Source organism: Bufo bufo, chromosome 2 (assembly GCF_905171765.1).
Source record: "Bufo bufo chromosome 2, aBufBuf1.1, whole genome shotgun sequence".
NCBI classification, from domain to species: Eukaryota; Metazoa; Chordata; class Amphibia; order Anura; family Bufonidae; genus Bufo; species Bufo bufo.
Genome location: NC_053390.1, coordinates 96,775,718 through 96,803,191, shown reverse-complemented (window position 1 = coordinate 96,803,191; position 27,474 = coordinate 96,775,718). Strand labels below are relative to the sequence as shown.

Sequence of the window (27,474 nt, the reverse complement as noted above, 5' to 3'; positions counted from 1 at the left end):
AGTTGAATACCAAGCCGAGAGCAGAACGCCCTCCAAAACCTGGAGACAAACTGCGTGCCCCTATCAGAGAACACATCCGAAGGAATACCGTGCAATTTCACAATATTATCCACAAAAATCTGCGCAAGAGTCTTAGTGTTAGGCATACTCGTTAGTGGTATAAAGTGAGCCATCTTACTGAAACGGTCGACTACCACCAAAATCACTGTTCTCCCGGAGGAACTCGGCAGGTCTGTAATAAAGTCCATGGACAAATGCGTCCAAGGATGAGATGGAATAGACAATGGAAGAAGTGAACCAGGCGGTCGAGTATGAGCAACCTTTGACCGAGCGCAGGTTTCACAAGCTGTCACGTAATTCTCAATACTCTTACGTAACCCTGGCCACCAGAACCTCCGGGACACCAGATCACAGGTGAACTTACCACCAGGATGTTCAGCGAGAACAGTATCGTGATGTTCCTTGAACACCTTGTATCGTAGGCCCTCAGGAACAAACAACCTCCCTGGGGGACACGAACCAGGAGCCTCCTCCTGAGCTCCCAACACCTCCATCTCCAATTCAGGGTACAGAGCGGAGACCACCACCCCATCCGCCAAAATCGGCGCTGGATCTTCAGAATCACCTCCCCCAGGGAAGCTGCGAGACAAGGCATCTGCCTTGACGTTCTTGACCCCTGGGCGAAAGGTAACGACGAAATTGAACCTGGTAAAAAACAATGACCATCTGGCCTGTCGCACATGATCCTGATGGGTCTTCAGATCAGGAGAATAAATTAAAATGTCATCTAGGTAAACCACTACGAACCTCCCCACCAAGTGATGAAAAATATCATTGACGAACCGCTGAAATACCGCTGGCGCATTCGTCAACCCAAAAGGCATTACCAGGTTCTCAAAATGACCCTCGTGCGTATTGAAGGCCGTTTTCCACTCATCCCCCTCCTTGATCCTGATCAGATTGTATGCTCCTCTCAAATCCAACTTGGAGAACACCTTGGCTCCAACAATCTGATCAAAAAGATCAGAGATCAAAGGCAGGGGATATGGATCCCGGACTGTAATACGGTTCAACTCCCGGAAATCCAAACACGGTCTCAGTGATCCATCTTTCTTCTTCACGAAGAACAAACCTACAGCCACTGGAGACTTAGATGGTCTAATATGACCCTTTGCCAAACTCTCGGCGACATACTTTCGCATGACCTCTCTCTCTGGTTGAGAGAAGTTGTAAACCGAGACTTAGGCAACCTAGCCCCCGGAATGAGATTCACTGGGCATCATAGTCACGATGAGGGGGCAATTCCTGAGCCCCACCCTCCGAAAAGACATCCGAAAAATCCCGAGAGATACTGAGGCAAGGCCGAAATGGACACTTCAGAAATAGATGTGACAAGACAATTATCCGAACAAAACTTGCTCCAACCAATGATTTGTCTCGCTTGCCAGTCAATAATTGGTTATGTCTAGACAACCATGGCAACCCCAAAACTATTGGAGCTGGCAAATCCTTCATAACAAAACAAGAAATAATCTCAGCATGTGACTCACCCACCATTAAATGAATACCATGAACAATGTGAGTAAGGCTCCTTTGAGAAAGAAAAGATCAAGTCATTATGTGGCTCAAGGTATATTAGACGTTCATTGTATATCAATTTTACTGCCGGCCAGTGGAGTACAGGCCCTAAGCATTAGGCATTCACCGTACAGAAAACATCAAGTGATTATGTGGCTGGAGGTATATTAGACGGTCATTGTAAATCAATTTTACTGCAGGCCAGTACAAATACATGTCAAATACATATGTTTAAAAGAACAAAAAATATAAAATTGGATTAAAAACATGGCTAACGAAATCCCCCCTCTTGATAAAACCCCCAATGGTAATAGGTGGAATTCAATTAAACGTGATTGTCACAGGTGTTGAATTCCTCCGAGATCCATGCCTCATTCATTTTTAGAAATGTAAGGTAGTCCACACTGTTGTGAGCTAGGCGAGTGCGCTTATCGGTCATGATTTCCCCTGCTGCGCTGAACATCCTGGATGAGGGGCAAGCCAAGAGTTCCATGGCAAATTGTGACAGGTCTGGCCATAGGTCAAGCCTGCACACCCAGTAGTAAAGGGGATCCTCATTTCTCAGAGCGTCCACATCGGCCGTTAACCCGATGTAGTCGGACACCTGTTGGTCTAGGCGTTCCCTGAGGCTGGATCCGGAGGGTGGCTGTTGATGGATTGGCTGCAAGAATGATATCATATCCGAAGTGACCAACACTACTTCAAACCGCCCTCTTCTTGCATGCGTGGTAGGATTAGTACCCGCAACTGCTTCTCTGTGGGTGGAAATTCCTCTGCCAGCGCCCGGGTAGTCACAAATCATATGTTTGACGGGCAAGTGGTGTCGTCGCTGAACGTCAGCAACGCGAGCCATGGCCGTGTAAGATCTTCTAAAATTGCCAGAGATTTTCCTGACCTGCCACAAGACATCCTGGACGAATCGCTGCACGACGACAATGACTAAGGTCATTTTGCCCTGTTTCAGCAAGCTTAGCAGATTGGCACAGTTGTCGCACACCACTTTACCAACTGTCAAATTAAGCGTGGTTAGCCACTGATTGGCCTGTGACCGCAGAGCTGAAAGCAGTGCAGGACCGGTGTGGCTCCTGGCTTCCAGCCGAAGCACAGCATGGCAACGTCTCACCTGGCACATTGAATAGGTTCTGGGGAGCTGGGGGGGTGCAGCGAAAGAGGCGGTAGCAGTGGAAAAGAAGGAGTCAACCGAGGAGGAGAGGGAGGATGGAGTAGGAGGAGGAGAAGAAGAGGCAGGCCTGCATGCAATCCGTGGAGGTAACACCAAATCCACACGGGTGCAATGGGTTGCACGCTTGACAGCTGTCAGAAGGTTCACCCAGTGGGCAGTAAAAGTTATGTACCTTCCCTGCCCTTGTTTGCTAGACCACGTGTATGTGGTCAAATGTATCGTGGCACCGACACTGTGTGCCAGAGATACATTCACTTGCTGCTGAACATGGCCATATAGCTCTGGGATGCCCTTCTGGGAAAAATATTTCCTTATGGGGACCTTCCATTGCGGTGTGCCAATGGCCACAAATTTTCTAAAGGCCTCCGAGTCCACCAGTTTATATGGCAGTAGTTGGCGGGCTAGCAGTTCCGACAAGCCGGTGGTCAGCCGTTGGGAAAGAGGGTTATCCGGCATCATCAACCTTTTACGTTCGAACATTTGGGCCAGGGAAGCCTGCCTTTTGCCAGATGAACGTGACAACGGCACGGTGGAAGGTGGAGTGGAGGACAAATGGGAGGAGAGAGGAGAAGGAGAACAGGCAGTATGTGGAGTGCCGGGTGTGTGGCTTTGTGGGTTCTGACGGTGTTGCTCCCACTGGGCTCGGTGATGGGAGGCCAGGTGCCTTCTTAAGGCGGTCGTCCCTAGGTGAGTGTTGGGCTTACCATGACTTATGTGTTGACAGCACAGGCTGCAGATGGCAACACTAGTGTCAGCAGCTGACACGTTAAAAAAAGCCCACACTGTGGAGTCATGTGCCGGCGTCCTGGAAGCGCCAGATGTGACCGTGCATGGTGGATGGCTCACTCCAGAAACATTTGCAGTCTGCTTTTTGCCTCCTGTGCACTGCGAGTTCTGCCTGTTTCTCCTCCCTATCTGCTGCTCCGTCTCTCCCTCTGAACTCCCCTCCTCTTCCTCTCTTGTGGGCACCCACGTGACATCCATCGACATGTCATCATTGTCACCTTCACCACCACTGACATTTGAGATCTTGGAGTAGGTAGCAACGGCGGGGACTTCCCTCCTTGGGCTGATCTGGGTACTGCCCGACCCCTACCACCCCTCCGGTATGGCCTCACTCTTCCTCTGCCTGTCATTTTAAAAATGACTGTGTGACAAAGTCCTTATAGAAAAGCAGTATTTGTGGAAGCAGGTATATCGCAGGTCTCAATCAATATTTTGTGGAAGACGTTATATCAATACCCTCTATCAGTATTTTGTGGAAACAGGTATATAGAACCCAAAAATGAGTATTTGCTTGAAGCTGGTAAATCAAACCCCTTAATCAATATTTGGTGGAAGCTGGTGTATTGCAGGCCTCAATCAATATTTGGTGGAAGCCGGTATATCATTACCCTCTATCAGTATTTTGTGGAAACAGGTATATAGAACCCAATAATGAGTATTTGCTGGAAGCTGGTGAATCAAGCCCCTTAATCAATATTTAGTGGAAGCTGGTGTATCGCAGGCCTCAATCAATATTTGGTGGAAGCCGGTATATCAATACCCTGTATCAGTATTTTGTGGAAACAGGTATATAGAACCTAATAATGAGTATTTGCTGGAAGCTGGTAAATCAAACCCCTTAATCAATATTTGGTGGAAGCTAGTGTATTGCAGGCCTCAATCAATATTTGGTGGAAACTGGTATATCATTACCCTCTATCAGTATTTTGTGGAAACAGGTATATAGAACCTAATAATGAGTATTTGCTGGAAGTCGGTGAATCAAACCGCTTAATCAATATTTGGTGGAAGCTGGTGTATCGGAGGCCTCAATCAATATTTGGTGGAAGCCAGTATATCAATACCCTGTATCAGTATTTTGTGGAAACAGGTATATAGAACCCAATAATGAGTATTTGCTGGAAGCCGGTAAATCAAACCCCTTAATCAATATTTGATGGAAGCTGGTGTATCGCAGGCCTCAATCAATATTTGGTGGAAGCCGGTATATCAATACCCTGTATCAGTATTTTGTGTAGATTGCGTTCCATTGATACTTCCGGATTAAAACTTCTGGTAACGAAGTGATGACCAATCGGCTGGCCTAAAAAGAATCGCTTCTGCAGTGGCGGAAAAAGAGCATACTATAAAGACTATTGTTCCCCTAAATTAAAGACGCAAAGAAAGAAAGAAACGAATGTCACTAGGTGGAGCGCAATTGCATTCCACAAGTTCACATCTGGACAATTACTTCCGGTTACAGAATCTGGCAGAGCATGCGCAGTGCTGTGGAACGCAAGTCTGTGTCCCTATCTAATTATGGGCAAAACGGGCTAATGCGCATGCGCAATCCCTAATAGAGGTAAAGCAATTTATAAAGTAGCCTGTGCTAACCTCGCTAAGTGGAGCGCAATTGCGTTCCACAGGTTCATTTCCGGACAATTACTTCAGGTTATAAAATCTGGCAGGGCATGTGCAGTGCCGTGGAACACAAGTCTGTGTCCCTATCTAACTATAGGCAAATTGGCAAAAAATGCGCATTAGCCTGTTTTGCCCATAGTTAGATAGGGACACAGACTTGAGTCCACGGCACTGCGCATGCCCTGCCAGATTTTATAACCTGAAGTAATTGTCCGGAAGTGAACCTGTGGAACGCAATTGCACTCCACTTAGCAAGGTTAGTACAGGCTACTTTATAAATTGCTTCACCTCTATTAGCGACATTAGTTTCTTTCTTTCTTTGCGCCTTTAATTTAGGGGAACAATAGTCTTTATAGTATTCTCTTTATCCGCCACTGCATCTACGCCAATAGAAGCAATTCTTTTTAGGCCAGCCGAGCGGTCATCACTTCGCTACCGTAAGTTTTAATCTAGAAGTATCAATGGAACGCAATCTGCGTCCCACCGGCACTCACAGGAAACTACATGTCTGCTTGGCGTCCCACATGGCCACACATTCCCGGCAGCACAGGCATCTTTTTGTACATTACCCAAGCTGTGTAAGTAATATAAATACTTATGTGATGTCACTATTTCCTAATTATGTTTTATGTGCACACACCCTGACCCAATGAGGTTAATTGGGCTCACGGGTCACTCCCCCAATTGTTGTTAACTCTGGGGTATTTAAACCCCACACTTTGTGGTATATGCATGCTTGACAAAGGGTTTCTAAGCCGAAACGTTGCATCTGGATTAAACTCCACAAATTTGGACGTGCTGACTACACTTTTTTTATTTTTCATTGTTAATAACCCTAAGCACACGGCCAATGTCCTTGATTGGCCCAGCCAGAGCTCTGACTTGAAGAACAACTCTGGAGACACCTGAAAATGGCTGTCCACCAACGGTCCCCAACCAACCTGACAGAGCCTGAGAAGACCTGCAGAGAAGAATGGTAGAAAATCCCCAAACCCAGGTGTGCAAACCTTGTGACATCATATCCAAGAAGACTTGAGGCTGTAATCACTGCCAACGGTGCTTCAACTAAGTCCTGAGTATAGGGTCTGAATAATTATGTCAATGCAAGATTTTAGTTTTTCCTTCTCAATAAGTTAGCAAAGATTTCTCACATTCGGTTTTCACTTCCTCATAAATGGGTATTGAGTGCAGAATGTGGGGGAAAAATTTGATATTTTTTTAGCACAAGGCTGCAACATAAAGTGAAAAAAGTGAAAGGGTCTGATGACTTTCCGAACGCACTGTATCATTCATCTTCCTCTTATTAATCTGCATCTGCTCATTCAGTCTGCTTTCAGCATTTACATGGATTCATTGATTATCATAACGACACACCAACCAACCAAACATCCAAATAATACCTCATCCATTTGTGTATGACCATGTTTAGATATGGAAAAAGGATACAAAGCATGTTACACATTTAACTAAAAAAATTTATTAACAATGTAAAATGTAGGATATATTTCAGTCTGAGCTAAGTCTGGCATGCCCTATCAGATTTAACACTATGTCAATATGCAGACACCATGCTTCAACTTCCTATAGTAACAATATATGATAAACTGTCTCTCTAGGTCATGAGGATATATCGGGGATTTGAATACACTATTGTAATATATTTATATATATATATATAACATCTTCAAAATTGTGAAAATCACACCATTCGATTGAAAGGAAAATACTGATGATCGTCATCAAGATTACAATATATGTACAAGCCATAAATACTTTATTTTCATCCTCTAGCTAGTAGGGTAGAAACTTGGCTGAGCTCTTGGACAAAATCCTGATGCATTGTGGAAGACTAAGTATGATCGAGACAAGAGAGAACGAACTGAAAATACAAAGTACAGTTATTGGCCTTGATACATCAATATTCGCATAATAATTGCTGCCACTATTATCCATAGTTAACCTCCATTGTGATGCCGATGGAATGGTTTTCCTATAGCACAATACTAGGACATCAAAGCGTTTTGCATATTTATTGTATGCCATGAACATCGAATTGTTCAGAAGGTCCCTTGTCGTGTATCCAGCCATCATTGATGGCTTCATCTCACTTGCTTCTTCCTCCACCGATTCGTAATCATGGCGTTCATCTTCAAACTATACAAGTTTTGAAACAAGGCAGTTTAGGCAACACTGAATACATAATGAATTAACCAACCTCAATACGATATATGACGGCAAAGGTCAAATTATAGCGTATCTGCGGAAAAAATGGCTTTTCTTGATTTTTAACTGGAGATGAGGCAACACAATCCAAAGAATCTTCTCTTTCTTCTTCTGACGAGTGGATAAGGTGTCAAGTTGAGGAGGCTACTGTCGTCTGTGCGTAAAAGAATAGAATATTTGTATTTATCATCTGTTTCCACAAATGTTTCCGTAGTTTTAAAACGGTTCTCCAACTTCATAAATTCTGGCAAACCCCCCTCGACTGACAGATTTGAAGAGGAAAGCATAATTGCCTGCTTTCAGTCTGGGTATATCGGTTCACTGCTGTGTTTGCCATGCTCCGGTCCCTGCTTGCAATCTTCTGGCACGGACAGGGGTCACATGTGCTCCTGCAGCTAATGACTGACTACAACGGTTATGCGTCCCCAAGCAGACTATCATTGGGTTACAGTACCTGTGACTTGTGGGACACATCACTGCTGCATCCACTTATTGGCTGCAGTGGCACAGGCGATCCCATCCATGCCAGAAGTTTACAAGCGGGGACCAGAGAATGGCAGATGCAGTGGTGGACTAAAGGACCCTGAAGCAAGCTGCAGGGAGCAGGTGGGAAGCCCAAATTTGTTAAAGGCTGGTGAGCCCCTTTAAAATGTTTTTCTTTAGTAATTCCCTTAAACGTTTGTTATGATAGCAAAATTTTTGGAGACCTTTAAATTCAAGCTGCAAGTTGAGAATATCATGACCTACTCCCAAGAATTTCACTTCCACCTGGGTCCCGACTGGATGTGTGCTCTTCTTTTCCTGTTCAACTGCACAATAGTAAATGCAACTGAACACGAAGACTAGGAAACACATCCAATGAAGACTAGGGAACATGTTCGTCCAGGACCCAGATAGCGGCATTAGTAGAGTGAGTATCGGGTATCAGGTAACCTTAACCCTAACCAAACAGTCTTCCACAGGTTAGAAAAAAGGGCAGTTTTTATAAAAATACTGCAGAACCCCTTTAAGAACAATAAATCTGGGACCATATTACATATTTTTTAATAGGAGGTGAAAGCAAATGACACCTGGTCAGACAATTTCTTACAGAATTTGTTCTTGTTGAAATCTCTGGAACCACAGACCCACTACTACTTGTTCTACAAGAGGATAGAACAAACTATGATGAATTCCAATTTAACATTTCACTTAGCCTACAATTACTGCAATTAGTTATGCATATATAATTGACTCTCCATGTCACGCTGTTCTCACTATGTAAAAAGCACATTATATCTAAACAGAAGGTTGTGTTCATCGTACACTATACTCTTGCAGCTCTGCTAGTCTGAAATCATAAAATCCCTCATGACACAGAGCTATGTCCTACTCTGAAATGCTGTGGTGTTTCAGATAAAAACATTACTTTAAAAAGAGTTGTGCACCGGAGAGACCAGTTCAGGAACAGAGAGAAGAGTCAGGGCACAAGGAGAACAATTAGGGCAGAGGGAGAAGAGTCAAGGCAGAGGGAGAAGAGTCAAGGCAGAGGGAGAAGAGTCATGGCACTTCTGTAGTCAAGTCTAGTAAGAACAATCAGACCAAAATAGAGCATGCTATAATTTTCTCTGCACATTAAGAAAATTGGACATGTGAATTCGCCCATTGACTAGAAAGTGTCAGAGTTTAGTCCAGGTTCTGTACATTCTATACTTGGACAGCATACAGACATGAAAATTAATGGAGTGGATGTCTGCATGCTAGACTCATTCTCGTATTAATGCTCCATTCAGTTGGTGAACTCAGGACAGTCTCAGCAGTCAGACCCCACTTCTGGATGGATAGGTTCATGTGTGCCGATGCAGCCAATGACTGGCCTCAGTAGTGACATGTCTCCAAGCTGAATATCACTGCTGGGTCACATGCCTCTTGGGGACACGTCACTGCTGAGACCTGTCATTGGGTCATTGACCCTGTCCATGGGGAAACTGACAAATGAAGACCAGTGAAGAGAACCTGGGAGCCAGAACAGAGTGGTGATGACAGGGTGAGTATTTATTTCAACAGTCTAGTCTTTGGGGGGAAGATTAATAGAAAAAAAAAACTGGAAAACCACTGGACAAGCCTAATGGTCTGGGAACCTATAATTTATTAATCTCTAAAATGCATTCCTCAGCTATGAAGATCTCCTTGTATATAGGGGTTTTCATTGTGCACTTACATTTGTCAGGAAATAGTTCTGCAAATAAAAAACCAATAGTGATGCACTTACCTTGGTTTTTTAATGGCAAAGGCATGGTCTCCCTGAGTTTGCTTAAGAGGTTTTTCATTTCCCTCATGTCTCTGAAAAGAAAAAAAGAAACTTGTTCATCGCAGGATTGTACTCAAAGATACTGAAAGTTGACAACTCTCATCTTCCTAACCCCATGGAACAGTGTGGATTTCTATATACTGTACCTTTTCATATCATCTCCACCTGCTTACTGAGAATCAATCCTGACCTAATACATCTCATCTGAGCTGAGGCTCAGCTACAAGGTACGCAGTCTACAAATCTTCTGTGATCTATACTGTATATGCAGCCAGAACTTGATTAGTCTGAATACATGGTGGCAGACTCTTAGGACGGCCATACACATAAGTCAGGTGTCGGCTGACCACTCATTTGACAGACAGCCATCACTCCCAATTAGGAATGGTCAAAACGGTTCTTACGAATTGGTTTATCTCATCAGCCAGAATTCTTCAACTGTGAGGGGTTGTCCCCGCCGGTGAAGAATATCCTCCTGCCGCTTGATTGACAGGGGCCAGACATCTTGCCCGACCCCAACAATCTTGCACTTGCACCATTGCTCCGAGTAGCAGTGCAAGCGCAGAGGCTCTGCTTCCACTTCTGGAGCAGTGACTCTTCATGCACTACCATCTGGAAATGTGGCAGTTCATGGACAGTTGCTGCTTGGGTAGTGGAAGCAGAGCCTCCGTGCTTGTGTGGGTACTGGAAGCAGCACAGGTGGAAGAGTGTCAGAGCCGGGTGAAGAAATGGGACTAAGAGCATTACATTCAGCTGACATGCACACATCTCTTCAAGACTTTCAAAACTAAGCCACATTTCACCAAAAGGACCAAGCCACATTTTGCAAATCTGTAGTCAATAGTAGTGAGTGCCAGGAGGAAAGGGGACAAGAGAGGTCCTGTTCTGATAGTGGAGGAGTGAGGAAGCAGCTTGTAGAGCACCCACTCAGAGGAACCATATCTTCTCCCCTGTGAGAGAATTTCAGGAACCAGATACCCTTCTCCTGCCAGAATAACAGCTTAAGACAGCCTCAGCTAAAGCCTTGATATTCCAGACAGTAGAGTGAACTGCTACATCTGCATCTACAGATACTGCTGTAAGGTGAGGCACTGCAACCAAGCCACTCTTCTCCAAGTAACCTTTAGGCCAGTATCATCTTAGTGCTGAATAGCCACTGACCAAACTGCCTCCATATCCTTTCTTGTGCTAGATAAGAACTGAACTAAAAGCCTGCTGCTACGGAATGTATTTCAAGTTCTACGTTGCACTTTGTAAATAGTTTGTTACGTTTAAATGTGGACACCTTCTTCAGTGCTACATTTTCATTGCACTGGACCCCAGGGAGCGATGGACACAGTCTCACAACAACACTATATCAGGGCCACTACACCTCCCATCCTCTACACCAGCTCCCACAAGGGCTCACTGCACAAGTGAAAAAGGAAAAAGGCAAATACCTACAATTTCACAACCTGATATTTGACTCAGAACCTCTAAAAATTCAAACAGTAAGGTGCTTAGGCTAGTTCTACACCTCCGCTAAAGCTATCCTACAGGCTTTTCCAGCAGAGAAACAGCCTGCCGGAGTTCACCGTATCTGGATACTGCCATGCGCCCCATTGACTATAATGGGATCCATTTGGTTTCCGTTATGAGTGCAGTTTTGAATGGACAAAAGTTGGTGCACGCACAGGTTATGGTGCACGCTTATGCCGGAAACCAGCTAGATCCCATTATAGTCGTTGGGGGCTAATGGTGCATGGCAGTATCCAGCTAGGCCGGACACAATGAACTCCAGCAGGCTGTTCCTCTGCTTGTGGAACTTGACTTACCTTCTAAATTCCTACCATGAATTTGTATGTCAGAGGTACTGTATAAGCCCCAGGAGGAATTCCTTCTAGGGTAGTATACCTCTATATTACAGCATATCAAAGATTATTTTCTTTGGGATTCGTACTGTATTTACCTTTCTGTGTTCTCAATGTCTGTGGAAACCTGCCAGCAGTACTGGACATCCACCGGTGATGACGACGTATCTTCTAGGATGGGAACTTCTGAGCTGTCATCTGTTTTATAGTCTATGATCTTTGGACCAGCACAATGCTCTTTTCCTTTAAGATAGGAATACAAAGAAAGGTCGGGCTTAATGAATATATATACTATGTTATATTTTTATAACTGTATATCCAACTGTTTTATAAAGTAAAAAAAAATAATAGAAAAATATTTAATATTTAAACCATCCATGCCAACGTTGTGAAGCAGGGCTGTGGGAGACAGGTGTGTGTGGTGTGTGAAAGGTGGGGCTAAAGATTTTTTTTGGATGTGGACAAGCCCCTTTTCAAATGCTCAGCCCACGCTTTCACATGTAAACAATGCCCCTTTTTTTTTGACACATCATGTCCCTTTCTGTGGTGAGTTATAGTATGTCTCCCTCAAAGCAGGTATGGGCACCAGGGATCTATCTAAGAATATGGCATCCTGGCACCTCATACAGTTAGAGGTCATGGAGGGCTGCTTTCTGGGAGAATGCAGGTCTCCATGCACTTCGCAGGAGATTTGCCAACTCTTCTGTTTTTCAGGAGCCACCCAGAGATTGCTAGAAAGTTGATATCTGATTAATTATAGTTAAAGGAGTTTTAAAACTTTCGAAATGACCAGTTTTAGGACACATGCAAATGGCTCTGTATAGCCTTCAAGTTCTGCAGAGTCGTAATATAGTGCCCATACAAGTCCAAGGGCTCTTACTGTGCCTCCATTTGCCTCCGACATTAAACGCTTCTGACAGGCCTTCTTAGGCCTCATGCACACCACAATATGTATTTTGCGGTCCGCAAATTGTGGACACGCAAAATCCGGATGCGGTCCATGTGCCATCCACATTTTTAGGGAACCCGTTGACTTCAATGGGTCCATGATCTGAATTTTGCGGCCAAGTATAGGACATGTTCTATCTTTTTGAAGAACGGACATATGGAAGCGGAAATCACACGGATCATCTATATGCTTTCCACATCTGTATGTCCATTCCGTAAAAACAGAGAATACGCCCCCAAAAAGCTGGACACGGACCCATTGAAGTTAATGCAGGAAAAACAAATGCAGAAGACACACGGACCACATCCATATTTTACGGATTCGGGTTTGTGGAACGCAAAACAGACACAGTCATGTGCATAAGGCCTAACACTAAGAGTTTTCTCTCAGCCTAGCATGTAAGCTTGTGTGGATATAATACTATTGGTCATGAGTAAGGATCGGCATTAGCAGATCTGAAACGCGTAGACCGGGTTGCCATGTTGGATTTTAATATATTTTTGGACTAAAGTACGTCACTTTTTGGAAGCTGGACTTCCTATGTTTTTTTCCTCTATATTCTCAAGTGCGCTTTAATCCCAGCTCAGTCCGTGCATCAATTTCAAGTGGAACCAGGTGAGCGCAGCTTTGGATTTTTTTTATAATTTAACACTGCCTGTCCAAAAAAAAAGTCGCCAACTGGATTTAACTAAGCAAATAGTTATGAGCCTCCTATTGGATAATTACTGCATGGGTGATTATCTTTCAGCTGGCAATACGTTATTTAATCCCAACTGGTGCAATGAGTTGCTTCTAATTTCTTAAACAACCATGTCGAAAGACACATCTCGTGGTCGTGGAAAAGATGTTAGTCTGTTTAAGAAGGGTCAAATCATTGGCATGCATCAAGCAGAGAAAACATCTAAGGAGATTGCAGAAACTACTAAAATTGGGTTAAGAACTGTCCAACGCATTATTAAAAACTGGAAGGATAGTGGGGACCCATCGTATTCGAGGAAGAAATATGGCGGGGAGAAAATCCTGAATGATCGTGATCGGCGATCACTTAAACATTTGGTGAAATCAAATCGAAGAAAAAAACCAGTAGAACTCAGAGCTATGTTTAATAGTGAAGGTAAGAGCATTTCCACACCACAAGTTGAAGGGAACTCAAGGGATTGGGACTGAACAGCTGTGTAGCCATAAGAAAACCACTAATCAGTGAGGCAAACCAGAAAACAAGGCTTCAATTTGCTAGGGAGCATAAAGATTGGACTCTGGAGCAATGGAAGAAGGTTATGTGGTCTGATGAGTCAAGATTTACCCTGTTCCAGGGTGATGGGCACATCAGGGTAAGAAGAGAGGCAGATGAAGTGAAGCACCCATCATGTCTAGTGCCTACTGTACAAGCCTGTGGGGGCAGGGCTATGATCTGGGGTTGCTGCAGTTGGTCAGATCTAGGTTCAGCAACAGTATGTGCTCCAAGAATGAGGTCAGCTGACAACCTGAACATACTCAATGACCAGGTTATTCCATCAATGGATTTTTTTCTTCCCTGATGGCACGGGCATATTCCAAGATGACAATGCCAGGATTCATTGGGCTCAAATTGTGAAAGAGTGGTTCAGGGAGCATGAGACATCATTTTCACACATGGATTGGCCACCACAGAGTCCAGACCTTAACCCCATTGAGAATCTTTGGCATGTGCTGGAGAAGGCTTTGCGCAGCAGTCAGACTCTACCATCATCAATGCAAGATCTTGGTGAAAAATTAATGCAACACTGGATGGAAATAAATCTTGTGACAAATATCGAAACAATGCAATAGCGAATGCGTGCCGTAATAAAAGCTAAAGGCGATCCAACTAAATTTTTGGGGTGGCGACTTTTTTTTTGGACAGGCAGTGTATGACATAATCTTGATCACATAGTCCCTGGCCTGGATCATGTGTGAACATCTTCTGCTACGGTGCAGACATGCGTGCCATCGGAAGCCATGGACAATGTGGTCAACTGACTGCTAAATGTGGATGCCGTGTTATGGGATTGAACACTGTAGAATTGTTAAGAATAATTCATATGTAGAATTATAAATATATCAGTGGTAATAGGTCACAGCAACTGGACTTGTTGAATTTTCTCTTGAAGACACTTCGCTAGTCATCCAACTGGCTTTCTCAATTAGAATGACTTGTATAAGAAATCCCCAGCATTAAATACTGGTGACTCATGCTTTAATCATCATTATCTGTTTATCATAATCAACACAAAGTCAAGTACCTAATGATGGTAAGGTGTTGATTGCATGTGCATGACTGACGCTACAAGGTGTGATTAAACTGCATTGGGAAAGGTGTTAAAACAGCATTGTAAGTGGCAGACAATGGATGTCGCTCCCCTCCACCTCTATTCAAGCTTGATTTCTCTAGTTTAACATAACTAGTTGTTTCACACCTCATCTGAACCAGTCCTCCTTTGTGTCTAAGATGTGAACCCTGCTGTCATCAGACAAGCCTCCTTTGTCCTTAAAAGGGATTTGTCAGCAGATTTGTACCTATAAAACTGGCTGACCTGTTGTATCTGCACGTGGCAGCTGAAGGCATCTGTGTTGGTCCTATGTTCATATGTGCCCACACTCCTGAGAAAAATTATCTTTTAATATATGTGAATGAGCCTCTAGGTACAATGGGGGTGTAGCTATTACATGTAGAGGCTCAGCTCTCTCTGCAACTGCCGCATCCTCTGTACTTTGATTGACAGGGCCAGGCAGGCGTGGTCACGTTTACACTGCGTGGTTCTGTCAATCAAAGTACAGAGGGTATGGCAGTTGCAGAGCGAGCTGAGCCTCTAGGAGTAATGACAACACCCCTATTGCTCCTAGAACAGGGATCAGCAACCTTCGGCACTCCAGCTATGGTGAAACTAAGACTCTCAGCATGCACACTTGCTTACCTGTTTTCAGAGCTCCCATAGACGTGAATAAAGCATGCTGGGAGTTGTAGTTTCACCACATCTGGAGTGTCGAAGGTTGCTGACCCCTGTACTAGAGGTTAATTAGCATATATTAAAACATCATTTTTCTCAGCAATGCGGGCACATATGAACAATGGACCAACACAGATGTGTTCAGCTGCCAAGTGCACATACAGCAGGTCAGCCAGTTTCAAAGGTGTGACCCAACGCTACTCTATGTCGTTATATCCTAATACTCTTGTGATCCTTTGGGATTTGTACCTTGTTCTTTTGTAGATATATTTTTTAACTGATTGTTTTCTATGTTGTATGTGATATACAGTATATATATATTTTTTCTTACCAGTTTGGATCCAACAAGCAAATTGTCTGTGGTTTAGTCTACCTACCATCTGGTTTTTACATTGGATGGTTCTACAGTGTTCTTCCATCTCCTTATTATGCATGTGGACCCCCCTTTCATTGATTCCATTTATGTTTTTTTCTTTTATTGCAATTACTGTGATTGGTATCCAGCGTGAGTATGGGGGAGGAACATATTTACACTAAATATATATACAGTTGCAAGAAAAAGTATGTGAACCCTTTGGAATTATATGGATTTCTGATCAAATTGGTCATAAAATGTGATCATCTAAGTCACAACAATAGACAATCACAGTCTGCTTAAACTAATAACACACAAAGAATTAAATGTTACTATGTTTTTATTGAACACACCATGTAAACATTCACAGTGCAGGTGGAAATAGTATGTGAACCCCTAGACTAATGACATCTCTAAGAGCTAATTGAAGTGAGGTGTCAGCCAACTGGAGTCCAATCAATGAGATGAGATTGGAGGTGTTGGTTACAGATGCCCTGCCCTATAAAAAACACACACCAGTTCTGGGTTTGCTTTTCACAAGAAGCATTGCCTGATGTGAATGATGCCTCGCACAAAAAAGCTCTCAGAAGACCTACGATTAAGAATTGTTGACTTGCATAAAGCTGGAAAGGGTTATAAAAGTATCTCCAAAAGCCTTGTCCACGGTAAGATAAATTGTCTATAAATGGAGAAAGTTCAACACTGCTGCTACTCTCCCTAGGAGTGGCCATCCTGTAAAGATGACTGCAAGAGCACAGCGCAGACTGCTAAATGAGGTAAAGAGGAATCCTAGAATGTCAGCTAAAGACTTACAAAAGTCTCTGGCATATGCTAACATCCCTGTTAGCGAATCTATAATACGTAAAACACAAAACAAGAATGGATTTCATGGGAGGATACCACAGAGGAAGCCACTGCTGTCCAAAAAAAAGATTGCTGCACGATTACAGTTTGAACAAGAGCACCTGAATGTTCCACAGCAGTACTGGCAAAATATTCTGTGGACAGATGAAACCAAAGTTGAGTTGTTTGGAAGAAACACACAACACTATGTGTGGAGAAAAAGAGGCAAAGCACACCAACATGAAAACCTCATCCCAACTGTGAAGTATGGTGGTGGGGGCATCCTGGTTTTGGACTGCTTTGCTGCGTCAGGGCCTGAACGGATTGCTATCATCGAAGGAAAAATGAATTCCCAAGTATATCAAGACATTTTGCAGGAGAACTTAAAGGATAACTGTCACATTTAGACCCTAATTTCAATTTTCATATATGTAGCTACTAATAACATGATATTCCAGAAACAGTTACTATTAGACTGACTTACCCCATATTTAATAAGATTCAGCCCTTCGCAACCAGTCTGCATAAAACTGCAATTTCAGTATTCAGTTAAGATGGCCGCCACTGCCCTCACCCTGAGGCTAATCCCGCCTGCCCTCACTACCCACAATGCATTGAGCTCCTCACATGCGCTAGCCAGTAACAATAGCCCCCCAAAAGTGTCAGTAACCAGAGCTCTCCCCCCTAAAGGGTTAATCTCCTGCAGCACAAAGGGGTCCTCTTACCACATGTTGCTTTCATTTATACACTGAGCAGATGGCAGATCTCCCTTCCCTGTTGTGCGCTGCTCCAACTCTGTATTCTCCAGCTCTGCTGAGTGAGGGAGCGTCTGCAAAGCGCAGGGACAGGTAGAAGTGCACACAGCCCAGGCACTGTTATCAGCTGCTGGGGAGGACCTGGCTTTAATCATTTACTTACAGTCTCTGGCTGTCAGTAATGTGAGCCTGCACGCTGCATGCTCCGTCTATCAACAGATAGACGGACCATGCATAGCAACCCTATTTTAAGCACAGGTAAAAATAGGCAGTACAGGGAACAAAAATGTGGAATTAAGGGGTAATTGAATACACAGTGAAAAGTTGAAATAGGGCCACCAAGGTGATATTAATCACCACAATCCAATACTCCAAAAAAAATAAAAAATACGACAGTTATCCTTTAAGGCCATCTGTCCACCAGCTGAAGCTCAACAGAAGATGGGTGTTGCAAGAGGGCAACGACCCAAAGCATAGAAGTAAATCAACAACAGAATGGCTTAAACAGAAGAAAATACGCTTTCTGGAGAGGCCCAGTCAGACTCCTGACCTCAACCCGACTGAAACAGTTCTGTAAAGAGGAATGGTCAAGATTTACTCCTGACCGTTGTGCATGTCTGATCTGCAACTACAGGAAACGTTTGGTTGAAGTTATTGCTGCCAAAGGAGGTTCAACCAGTTATTAAATTCAAGGGTTCACATACTTTTTCCACCTGCACTGTGAATGTTTACATGGTGTGTTCAATAAAAACATGGTAACATTTAATTCTTTGTGTGTTATTAGTTTAAGCAGACTGTGATTGTCTATTGTTGTGACTTAGATGAAGATGAGATCACATTTTATGACCAATTTGTGCAGAAATACATATCATTCCAACGGGTTCACATCCTTTTTCTTGCAACTGTATATATATACAGTTGAAACCAGAAGTTTACATACACTATATAAAAAGACACATATGCATGTTTTTCTCAATATCTGACATGAAATCAGAATAAACATTTGCTGTTTTTGGTCAATTAGCATTACCATAATTATTATTATTTGCCAAATGTAAGAATATTGAGAGAGAGAATGTTTTAAGGCATTTTTATTATTTTCTGCAATGTCAAAAGTTTACATACACTAAGATTACTATGCCTTTAAACCATTCTAGACTGCCCATATGATGATGTCATGTGTTTGGAAGCTTCTGTTAGGTTTGTTGGCAACATCTGAATTAATTAAAAACACACCTGTGGATGTATTTAAATGCACACCTGAAACACACTGCTTCTTTGTGTAGCATCATGGGAAAGTCTAAAGAAATCAGCCAAGATATCAGGAAGAGAATTGTGGACTTGCACAAGTCTGGCTCAACCTTGGGTGCAATTTCAAGATACCTGAAAGTGCCTCATTCATCTGATGGGAAACATAAGATGGGAAATTACCGCGCTGGAGACTGGTTCTGTGTCCCAGAGATGAATGTGCTTTGGTCCGACATGTGCATATCAACCAAAGAATAAAAGCAAAAGACCTTGTGAAGATGATGGCGAAAGCTGGTAAGATTGTGTCAATATCCACAGTGAAACAAGTACTGTATCAACATTTGCTGAAAGGCCACTCTGCCAGGAAGAAGCCATTACTCCAAAAGAAACATAAAAAAGCCAGATTAATGTTTGCAAATGCACACAGGAACAGAGACCTACATTTTTGGAGACATGTCCTATGGTCTGACAAAACTAAAATTGAACTTCTTGGCCATAATGACCATCAGGACGTTTGGAGGAAAAAGGGAGAAGTTCAGAAGCCTAAGAACACCATCCCAACTGTGAAACACGGGGGTGGCAGCATCATGTTGTGTGGTTGTTTTGCTGCAGGAGGGATTGGTGCACTTTACAAAATAGATGGCATCATGAGGAAAGAGGATTATGTGGAAATACTGAAGCAACATCTCAAGACATCAGCCAGGAAGTTAAAGCTTGGGCGGAATTGGGTCTTCCAAATGGACAATGACCCGAAGCAATACTGCCAAACTGGTTACAAAGTAGCTTAACGATAACAAAGCACAAAGCACAATGTTTTGGAGTGGACATCACAAAGCCCTGATCTCAATCCTATTAAAAATATATGGGCAAAGCTGAAAAGGCAGGTGCGAGCAAGGCGACCAACAAACATGGCTCAGTTACACCAGTTTTGTCAGGAGGAATGGGCCCAAATTCCGACCAACTATTGTCACCGCCAGTTCTGTGAGAAGGTCTGGCAGATGTTCTTCTCTACCTCTTGTATGATGTTCTTTGTTTTGGTTTCACTTTCTCATCTCCTTTCCTTCCGCCAGGTGTCACTTATTTAGACTAATCGTCTTCCTTTATATTCCCTCCCATACTGCCTCACTTTGCGATTTATACTACTTCCTGGATGAAGTGTTCACTGCTGGAGGCTGCTTCTGCTGTTTGCTCAGATAAGTCCTTTACTTTATTGTGTTTCCTTGCTGGCTTGATTCTAAGTGACCCTGACTCCGTCCGTATTAAGTGCAGGGAGCCGGTAGTCGTGTCCCCTCACTATTATAGGGTTTTCAGGTGTCACACAGACTTAGGTACGTGGGCATGCAATCATCTACCATCGAGACCCTTGTATGGGCATAGCAGTCAGGGAGAGCTCTAAGGGTTTTATAGGGCTCACCTATAAGCTCCCTAGTTTGGGATCAAGCCAGTCGCTCGTTTATTCATAAGTTCCAGCCATCTGCAAACTTCACCCGTGACAACTATTGTGTGAAGCTTGTGGAAGGATATTCAAAACGTTTGACCCAAGTCATACAGTTTAAGGACAATGGTACCAAATATTAATGAAATGTATGTAAACTTTTAACTTTGCAGAAAGTAATAAAAATGCTTTAAAATTTATCTCTCTCATTATTCTGGCATTTGGCAAATAATAATTATGGTAATCCTAATTGACCAAAAACAGGAAAGTTTTATTCTGATTTCATGTCAGAAATTGAGAAAAACATGCATATGTGTCTTTTTATATACACTGCGTGCAGAATTATTAGGCAAATTAGTATTTTGACCACATCATCCTCTTTATGCATGTTGTCTTACTCCAAGCTGTATAGGCTCGAAAGCCTACTACCAATTAAGCATATTAGGTGATGTGCATCTCTGTAATGAGAAGGGGTGTGGTCTAATGACATCAACACCCTATATTAGGTGTGCATAATTATTAGGCAACTTCCTTTCCTTTGGCAAAATGGGTCAAAAGAAGGACTTGACAGGCTCAGAAAAGTAACAAATAGTGAGATATCTTGCAGAGGGATGCAGCACTCTTAAAATTGCAAAGCTTCTGAAGCGTGATCATCGAACAATCAAGCGTTTCATTCAAAATAGTCAACAGGGTCGCAAGAAGCGTGTGGAAAAACCAAGGCGCAAAATAACTGCCCATGAACTGAGAAAAGTCAAGCGTGCAACTGCCACTTGCCACCAGTTTGGCCATATTTCAGAGCTGCAACATCACTGGAGTGCCCAAAAGCACAAGGTGTGCAATAATCAGAGACATGGCCAAGGTAAGAAAGGCTGAAAGAAGACCACCACTGAACAAGACACACAAGCTGAAACGCCAAGACTGATTTTTCTAAGGTTTTATGGACTGATGAAATGAGAGTGAGTCTTGATGGGCCAGATGGATGGGCCCGTGGCTGGATTGGTAAAGGGCAGAGAGCTCCAGTCCGACTCAGACGCCAGCAAGGTGGAGGTGGAGTACTGGTTTGGGCTGGTATCATCAAAGATGAGCTTGTGGGGCCTTTTCGGGTTGAGGATGGAGTCAAGCTCAACTCCCAGTCCTACTGCCAGTTTCTGGAAGACACCTTCTTCAAGCAGTGGTACAGGAAGAAGTCTGCATCCTTCAAGAAAAACATGATTTTCATGCAGGACAATGCTCCATCACACGCGTCCAAGTACTCCACAGCGTGGCTGGCAAGAAAGGGTATAAAAGAAGAAAATCTAATGACATGGCCTCCTTGTTCACCTGATCTGAACCCCATTGAGAACCTGTGGTCCATCATCAAATGTGAGATTTACAAGGAGGGAAAACAGTACACCTCTCTGAACAGTGTCTGGGAGGCTGTGGTTGCTGCTGCACGCAATGTTGATGGTGAACAGATCAAAACACTGACAGAATCCATGGATGGCAGGCTTTTGAGTGTCCTTGCAAAGAAAGGTGGCTATATTGGTCACTGATTTGTTTTTGTTTTGTTTTTGAATGTCAGAAATGTATATTTGTGAATGTTGAGATGTTATATTGGTTTCACTGGTAAAAATAAATAATTGAAATGGGTATATATTTGTTTTTTGTTAAGTTGCCTAATAATTATGCACAGTAATAGTCACCTGCACACACAGATATCCCTATCTAAAAACTACTTCCAAAAATATTCAGCTTTGATATTAATGAGTTTTTTGGGTTCATTGTGAACATGGTTGTTGTTCAATAATAAAATTAATCCTCAAAAATACAACTTGCCTAATAATTCTGCACTCCCTGTAGTGTATGTAAACTTCTGGTTTCAACTGTATATACTGTATATATATATATATATATATATATATATATATATATATATATATATATATACCTATTTTGTATATATTTTTTTCTCCCCGTTTTGATTTTATTTGTTCATAATGTTTGTCCCATTTCACAGAGCCGGTTAGGATAATACAGCAGCTTCTGTATTATTAATACCAATATAAGTTTTTTTGGGGTTTTTTTCATCAGCAGTTTTCATTTAGGTTTCAAATTTGAAGGGTGTACTCATGCTTATGTTTGAATAATTATAATTTGATGCTATAATTTGCATTAATATTTTTTATGAATTGTGATTTTTTAAATGTATTTATTTATTCACAACACCTTTCCTCATTGTATACACATTGATATTGTGATAGATTTCATTTATTATTCAACACTTGATATACATTTGTGCTCTTTTTTATATGGCGTATCTTATTATATTTTATCTTGTCATTGATTTTAAATTATGTGATCGTGATTTTAGATGCTTTAAGGGGTTGTCCGAGTTATGAAAAAAAATAGCACTGTAAGGCCTCATGCACACGGCCGTGCCGTTTTTTTGCAGTCCGCAAACCGCGGATCCGCAAAAGACGGAAGCCGCCCGTGTTGCCTTTGCGGAACAGAACGGGTGCCGGCAATGTAAATGCCTATTCTTGTCCGCAAAGACAAGAATAGGACATGTTATATTTTTTTAACGGGGCCGCGGAACGGAGCCACGGATGCGGACAGCACACGGAGTGCTGTCCGCATCTTTTGCGGCCTCATTGAAGTGAATGGGTCCGCATCCGAGCCGCCAAAACGGCAGTTTGGATGCGGAGCCAAACAACGGCCGTGTGCATGAGGCCTTAATCTGATGGTCAGCAATATATACATAAGCTAAGCAAGTTTTAGGCAAAAAGAAAATTCTATTTCCTCATTTCCCTCGTTCTCTTCTGGCCTTTTGTTTATCTGCAATAACAACAATCTCTGAGGTTTTCCTCATGAATATTTGTGCCCCTCCCCCCTGCTCTGCAAAGGTAGTGAATAAGTCTGCCCTGAGTGCAATGTCTGACTGCTGGGATACTCAGCAGCATGTTGTATGTGTAGGACTACAAGTCCCAGCTTTACAATGACACTGTTGATACACACAGGATCTTCCTCCTACCTGTTCTTGTGCAATGCTTTGCAGAACACCTATAGTCTGTCAGCTCCTGTGCCCAGCATTTGTATCCTCACTGCTTGCAGCTACTCAGTAAAGCCTTCAGCCCTGAGTCTGTGCTGCTGAAGGGGTTAAAGTTTTTCCTGAAGAATCCAGTGGGAGGGAGACACAGGGCAGACAGCAGCATCTGAACCAGTGCAGGGGTTAGTGGCCTGCACAGTGACATCTAGTGCACAGACACAGACCTGCTCTCTCAAGCTTGTGCACCAAACATCATCAGAGCAGGAAGAGAAGCTGACATCACAGGTCATATGACCCTCAGTGAGATCTGAGAAAGCAGCCACTGCAAATGAAGTAAGTGAATTGTAAAGCCTTCACATTTGATTAGTTAGAAACATACAAAGAACAAACAAATCTTTCTTCTTTCTCATGCACTCCTTCCAACTCACCCATGCACTGTCATTGTACACTGGTGGTTTTCTGGACATCTGCCCATATCTGATACAGCGCCTTGGTGTTTGTGGTCCAGTGCGCATGTCTGGTTTTCAGGACTTGCGCTGTGTACCCTGTCCTCACCCGATCATGTGATCGGTGCGTACGGGACACACTTTACTTAAGATTTCTCTCTGTATTATCCATAATGGGTATATCTGTGTATGGGATTTATATTGTATGAAGTATCATGCTTGTGGTGGGTTCTGTTTATGCTATTTTTTTATTTATGGCGCCGCCCAGCCTTCCAGTATGCGTATCATATAATTGATGCATGATGACGCGGTCCGTTCATGTAGCGATGGCGCGCTCGAAGGTGGGAGATGGCATCATAACATAGATGACAGGTATGATTTATCAATCGATTTCAGATGTTCAAATGATCCATATGGGGTATTGATAGGTGCTCATTTCTACTCAACTCTGTCTCCCCTGAAGAAGCTGGCGCGAAACACGTGTTGGGGTGTGTTTTCTTTTGGAGGTGCTGATTCGGGTCTGTATTTTACAAGGTTTACTTGTGTTGATTTTTTTTTTACCTTTTAATGGAACACCATATGGTATTGTCACTCTTTGTTCATATTTTCCCTTTTCAGCTATCTGATGTAATACTATAATAGACCCATTTTGGCACCACCTTATGGTTTTGGAGTGTCAATGCCTTTGCTTATTTGTCTTTTGAGATGTTCTTTTAATGATCTAATAAAGATATATTTGATACTTTTGTATATTGTGTCTGCAGTGTGCTTTAGATATTTTATATAGGTGATTTGCCAAGGCACCATGTAACAGGTCCTCCAGTTTCAAAGGTACAAATCTGCTGACAAATGCCCTCTAAGATACACTCTAAGGTACACTGCCCTCTTAGATACACTCTAAGGTACACTGGTGAGTCCCGACCACAGGATTGGCTCTTCTGTGCTGGGCCATACGCTGGTGTAGCTGCTGTTTTGTTTCCCCAATGTACAATTGGACATCATTGGACTGCATACACAATATTGCTCTTCTTCTGTTTTGACGAAACATCTTCAAGAGATAATACAAGAAGTCCAATTGCTGGATGTATGTATATATACAATGACCTGGATGAATGAGAACCTTTACAGACATATTAATATAAGAACAAAACTTAGACTGTCATTTACATTTCTAACCTAATGAATATAAATTATGTGGTCACACATGGATCGCTGAAACTCCACATCCTCCAAGTACTACTGTGCTGTAAGGCCTCATATTAAACTTGGTGGGGTGTATGGAAGACAGTTCTTTCCAGGCTGGGCACCATAACTTCATCTCCTGCAGCTCTGTGGCACATACTCAGAGGACACCTGTGGCATTTCTTTTGGAAGGCAATAGTGTTGGTGGGAGTATACGGGGGATGTTTGTAGTTTTTCCACTTCTTTACTTTTCAAATACTGTAGAGGACTCAACAACGAAAATTAGCAAAATGTCAGATTTAGGTAATCTTTTTACAAGGGTTATCCCATAAACCCAGCAATCATGAAAACAAGAGTCCCTGTCTGAGTTGGGCAACATGTCCATCAGTCCGATAGAAGTCAATGACATAGTGGAACGACATGCGTACTACTCCTCCATTCAGCCAGGGCACTCAGGGATCTCTGTTCTCAGAATTGTTGGGGTTCTCAGCAGTGATACCATCCCACCTAGAAATCCAACATGTATCCTCTAATCTGTGGAAAGATGAAAAATGGGATAATCGAGAAAATCAAAAATAATGGGACTTACCTTTCCGCTGGTGCTGAAGGGAGCCTAGAAGACACATGGATTTCAGCATTTCGGTTGTATACATTTCTAGGCAGCACTGCAGCTGTATGTAAAGTCTGCAGATTTCAGGGTGGATCTCCCCATCTTCTGCCCTAAAATAAAAAAAACATAAAAAAGTTGAAGTAGAGCAATGCACGCAACCATTCATAAATCTGTGCCGGGAAAAACTCGGTCAGTGCAGATAGTGGAGCTGTGCAAACGCAGCTGGTCACCACTTTATGCTGATAATGAGACTCAGCTGGGGGCTTATGAATGACGGCCAGGATTTCACAGGAGCATTTCTCCAGATGAGACCAGATACTCTAGCCCAGATTTACTGATCTTATAGATGGTTTAAGCTTAGATGGGATGGCTACACCTGCATAAGATTTATCACAGGGGCTCAGGCTGGGTGATAAATGTGGTTTTGGGATAGACACTTTTTTCGAACTCTATACTGGTTGGCTTACTTTGAGACAGAATTTTACTCCAGAATTGTGGTGCAAGTTTGGCACAAAATGTTGCATCTTAGGCCACACCTTTTCATGTAATGCTCCACCCTTTTACCACTTAGCCTCACCGCTTTTGAGCAAATCATAAAAAGTGTAGAAACCTTAGCTGCCCGGATTTGCACCAGTTTTTAGACATAATCTTGGTGCAGACACGTTAGTAAATCTGGGTCTCTGCTTTAGGTAATGTGAATGTGCAAATAATTATAAACTCCACAAAAAAATAAAATCATATAGAAATGCAATAAATACCAATGTAATAGTGTAGCAGAGCTGAATTACAGTAGGCTAGGGCTACGCTGTGACTATAAGATTGTAGTGTGGTGTTACTACATCACATCTGATGATAGTGAACGGTACGACCCGCAAGTTACCACGACACAACAGAAGAAACTGAATCCTGTTGGATTTCTGCTTAACCATGTTCACGATCATCAGATTGTTCAGAAGAGGTCAGGGAGGGACTGGAGACCCGAGTTATCAGACAGAAATATTTATCACAGAAGGGCTGTCTGCAGCTGGCAATATAGTGTGTATACAGTACATGCCAGCCGTAGAAGCCAAAGAAGGCAAAGATTTGAATTCAACTCTATTAAAAAAAACATGTTTAACACAAAATAAATGCAATTCAATAATTAAAAAATATTGTTGCAAAGGAGTCCCCAGCCTTTAAATGATGGGAGTACAAAAAAACGAGAGAAATTCTCAAGGACATATGCTGCATCTCCTTTTTTTTAATTCACTCCTGGTTTTGGCTTGAAAAACTGCATGTGTGGCTGTACCAGTGGTGTAACTAGAACTGACTGGACCGAAGAGCAGCTATTTATCCCCCCTATCTCGAGCAGATTACCCTGCTTCCACTATAGCTACGCCCCTGGGCTGTACCCTTCAGTGTTGAGGGGTCTGGCTGACAACATGGAGGGCAATTGCTTATAATTGCAACACAGCAGAACTGTGATTGAAGCTCTGGGTGAAGTCACACAACGCAGGTTTGTTGCAGGTATTTCTGCAACTGCCCCATTCACCTGAAAGGAGCTTAAAGAAGTCCATGTGCTTGCTGCTGAAAAAACCCCATACAGGTGAATGGTACTGAATTTTACTCAAACAGTTATTTAAAACGATGTTGATTGAATTGCCATGCATAGAGGGTCTTTATAGAAAATGTAATATATTCTCAAGTGAAACAGGATAGTCCTAAAAAAAAAAAAAAAAACTGTAACATTCTGCTTTGCGTTAAGCAGAACTGAATATATGACTACAGCCACTAGGTGGCAGTCCTTAATTTCTCTTTTTACTATATGCAACTTTTTATGCTACTTTCACACTTGCGTTAGGAGCGGATCCGTCTGGTGTCTGCACAGACGGATCCGCTCCTATAATGCAAACGCTTGCATCCGTTCAGAACGGATCCGTTTGCATAACCATGAAAAACCATTTTTTTTGTTCATGATAATGCAAACAGATCCGTTTTGACTTTACATTGAAAGTCAATGGGGGACGGATCCGTTTGACAATTGAGCCATACTGTGTCATCTTCAAACGGATCCGTCCCCATTGACTTTCATTATAAGTCTGGACGGATCCGCTCGCCTCCGCACGGCCAGGCGGGCACCTGAACGCTGCA

The 27,474-nt window shown here is 42.8% G+C and overlaps 1 protein-coding gene across 2 annotated transcripts in view; it reads right to left on the bottom strand.

Moving 5' to 3' along the window:
• Positions 1-6,677: 6,677 nt before the first annotated feature.
• LOC120991349 (regulator of G protein signaling 7 binding protein) overlaps positions 6,678-27,474 on the bottom strand; it is a 122,558-nt gene continuing 101,761 nt past the window's right edge. The window contains exons 3-6 of one of the 2 annotated variants that reach the window (XM_040420176.1): positions 25,324-25,454; positions 11,629-11,773; positions 9,642-9,712; positions 6,678-7,544 (exon numbers count right to left, since the gene is read on the bottom strand). In XM_040420176.1, the coding sequence (XP_040276110.1) occupies positions 7,453-7,544; positions 9,642-9,712; positions 11,629-11,773; positions 25,324-25,454 (439 nt within the window). In that variant the 3' untranslated portion in view covers positions 6,678-7,452. Of the gene's footprint in view, positions 7,545-9,637; positions 9,713-11,628; positions 11,774-25,323; positions 25,455-27,474 lie in introns of those variants that run through there. The other variant, XM_040420177.1, reaches the window with a different exon arrangement.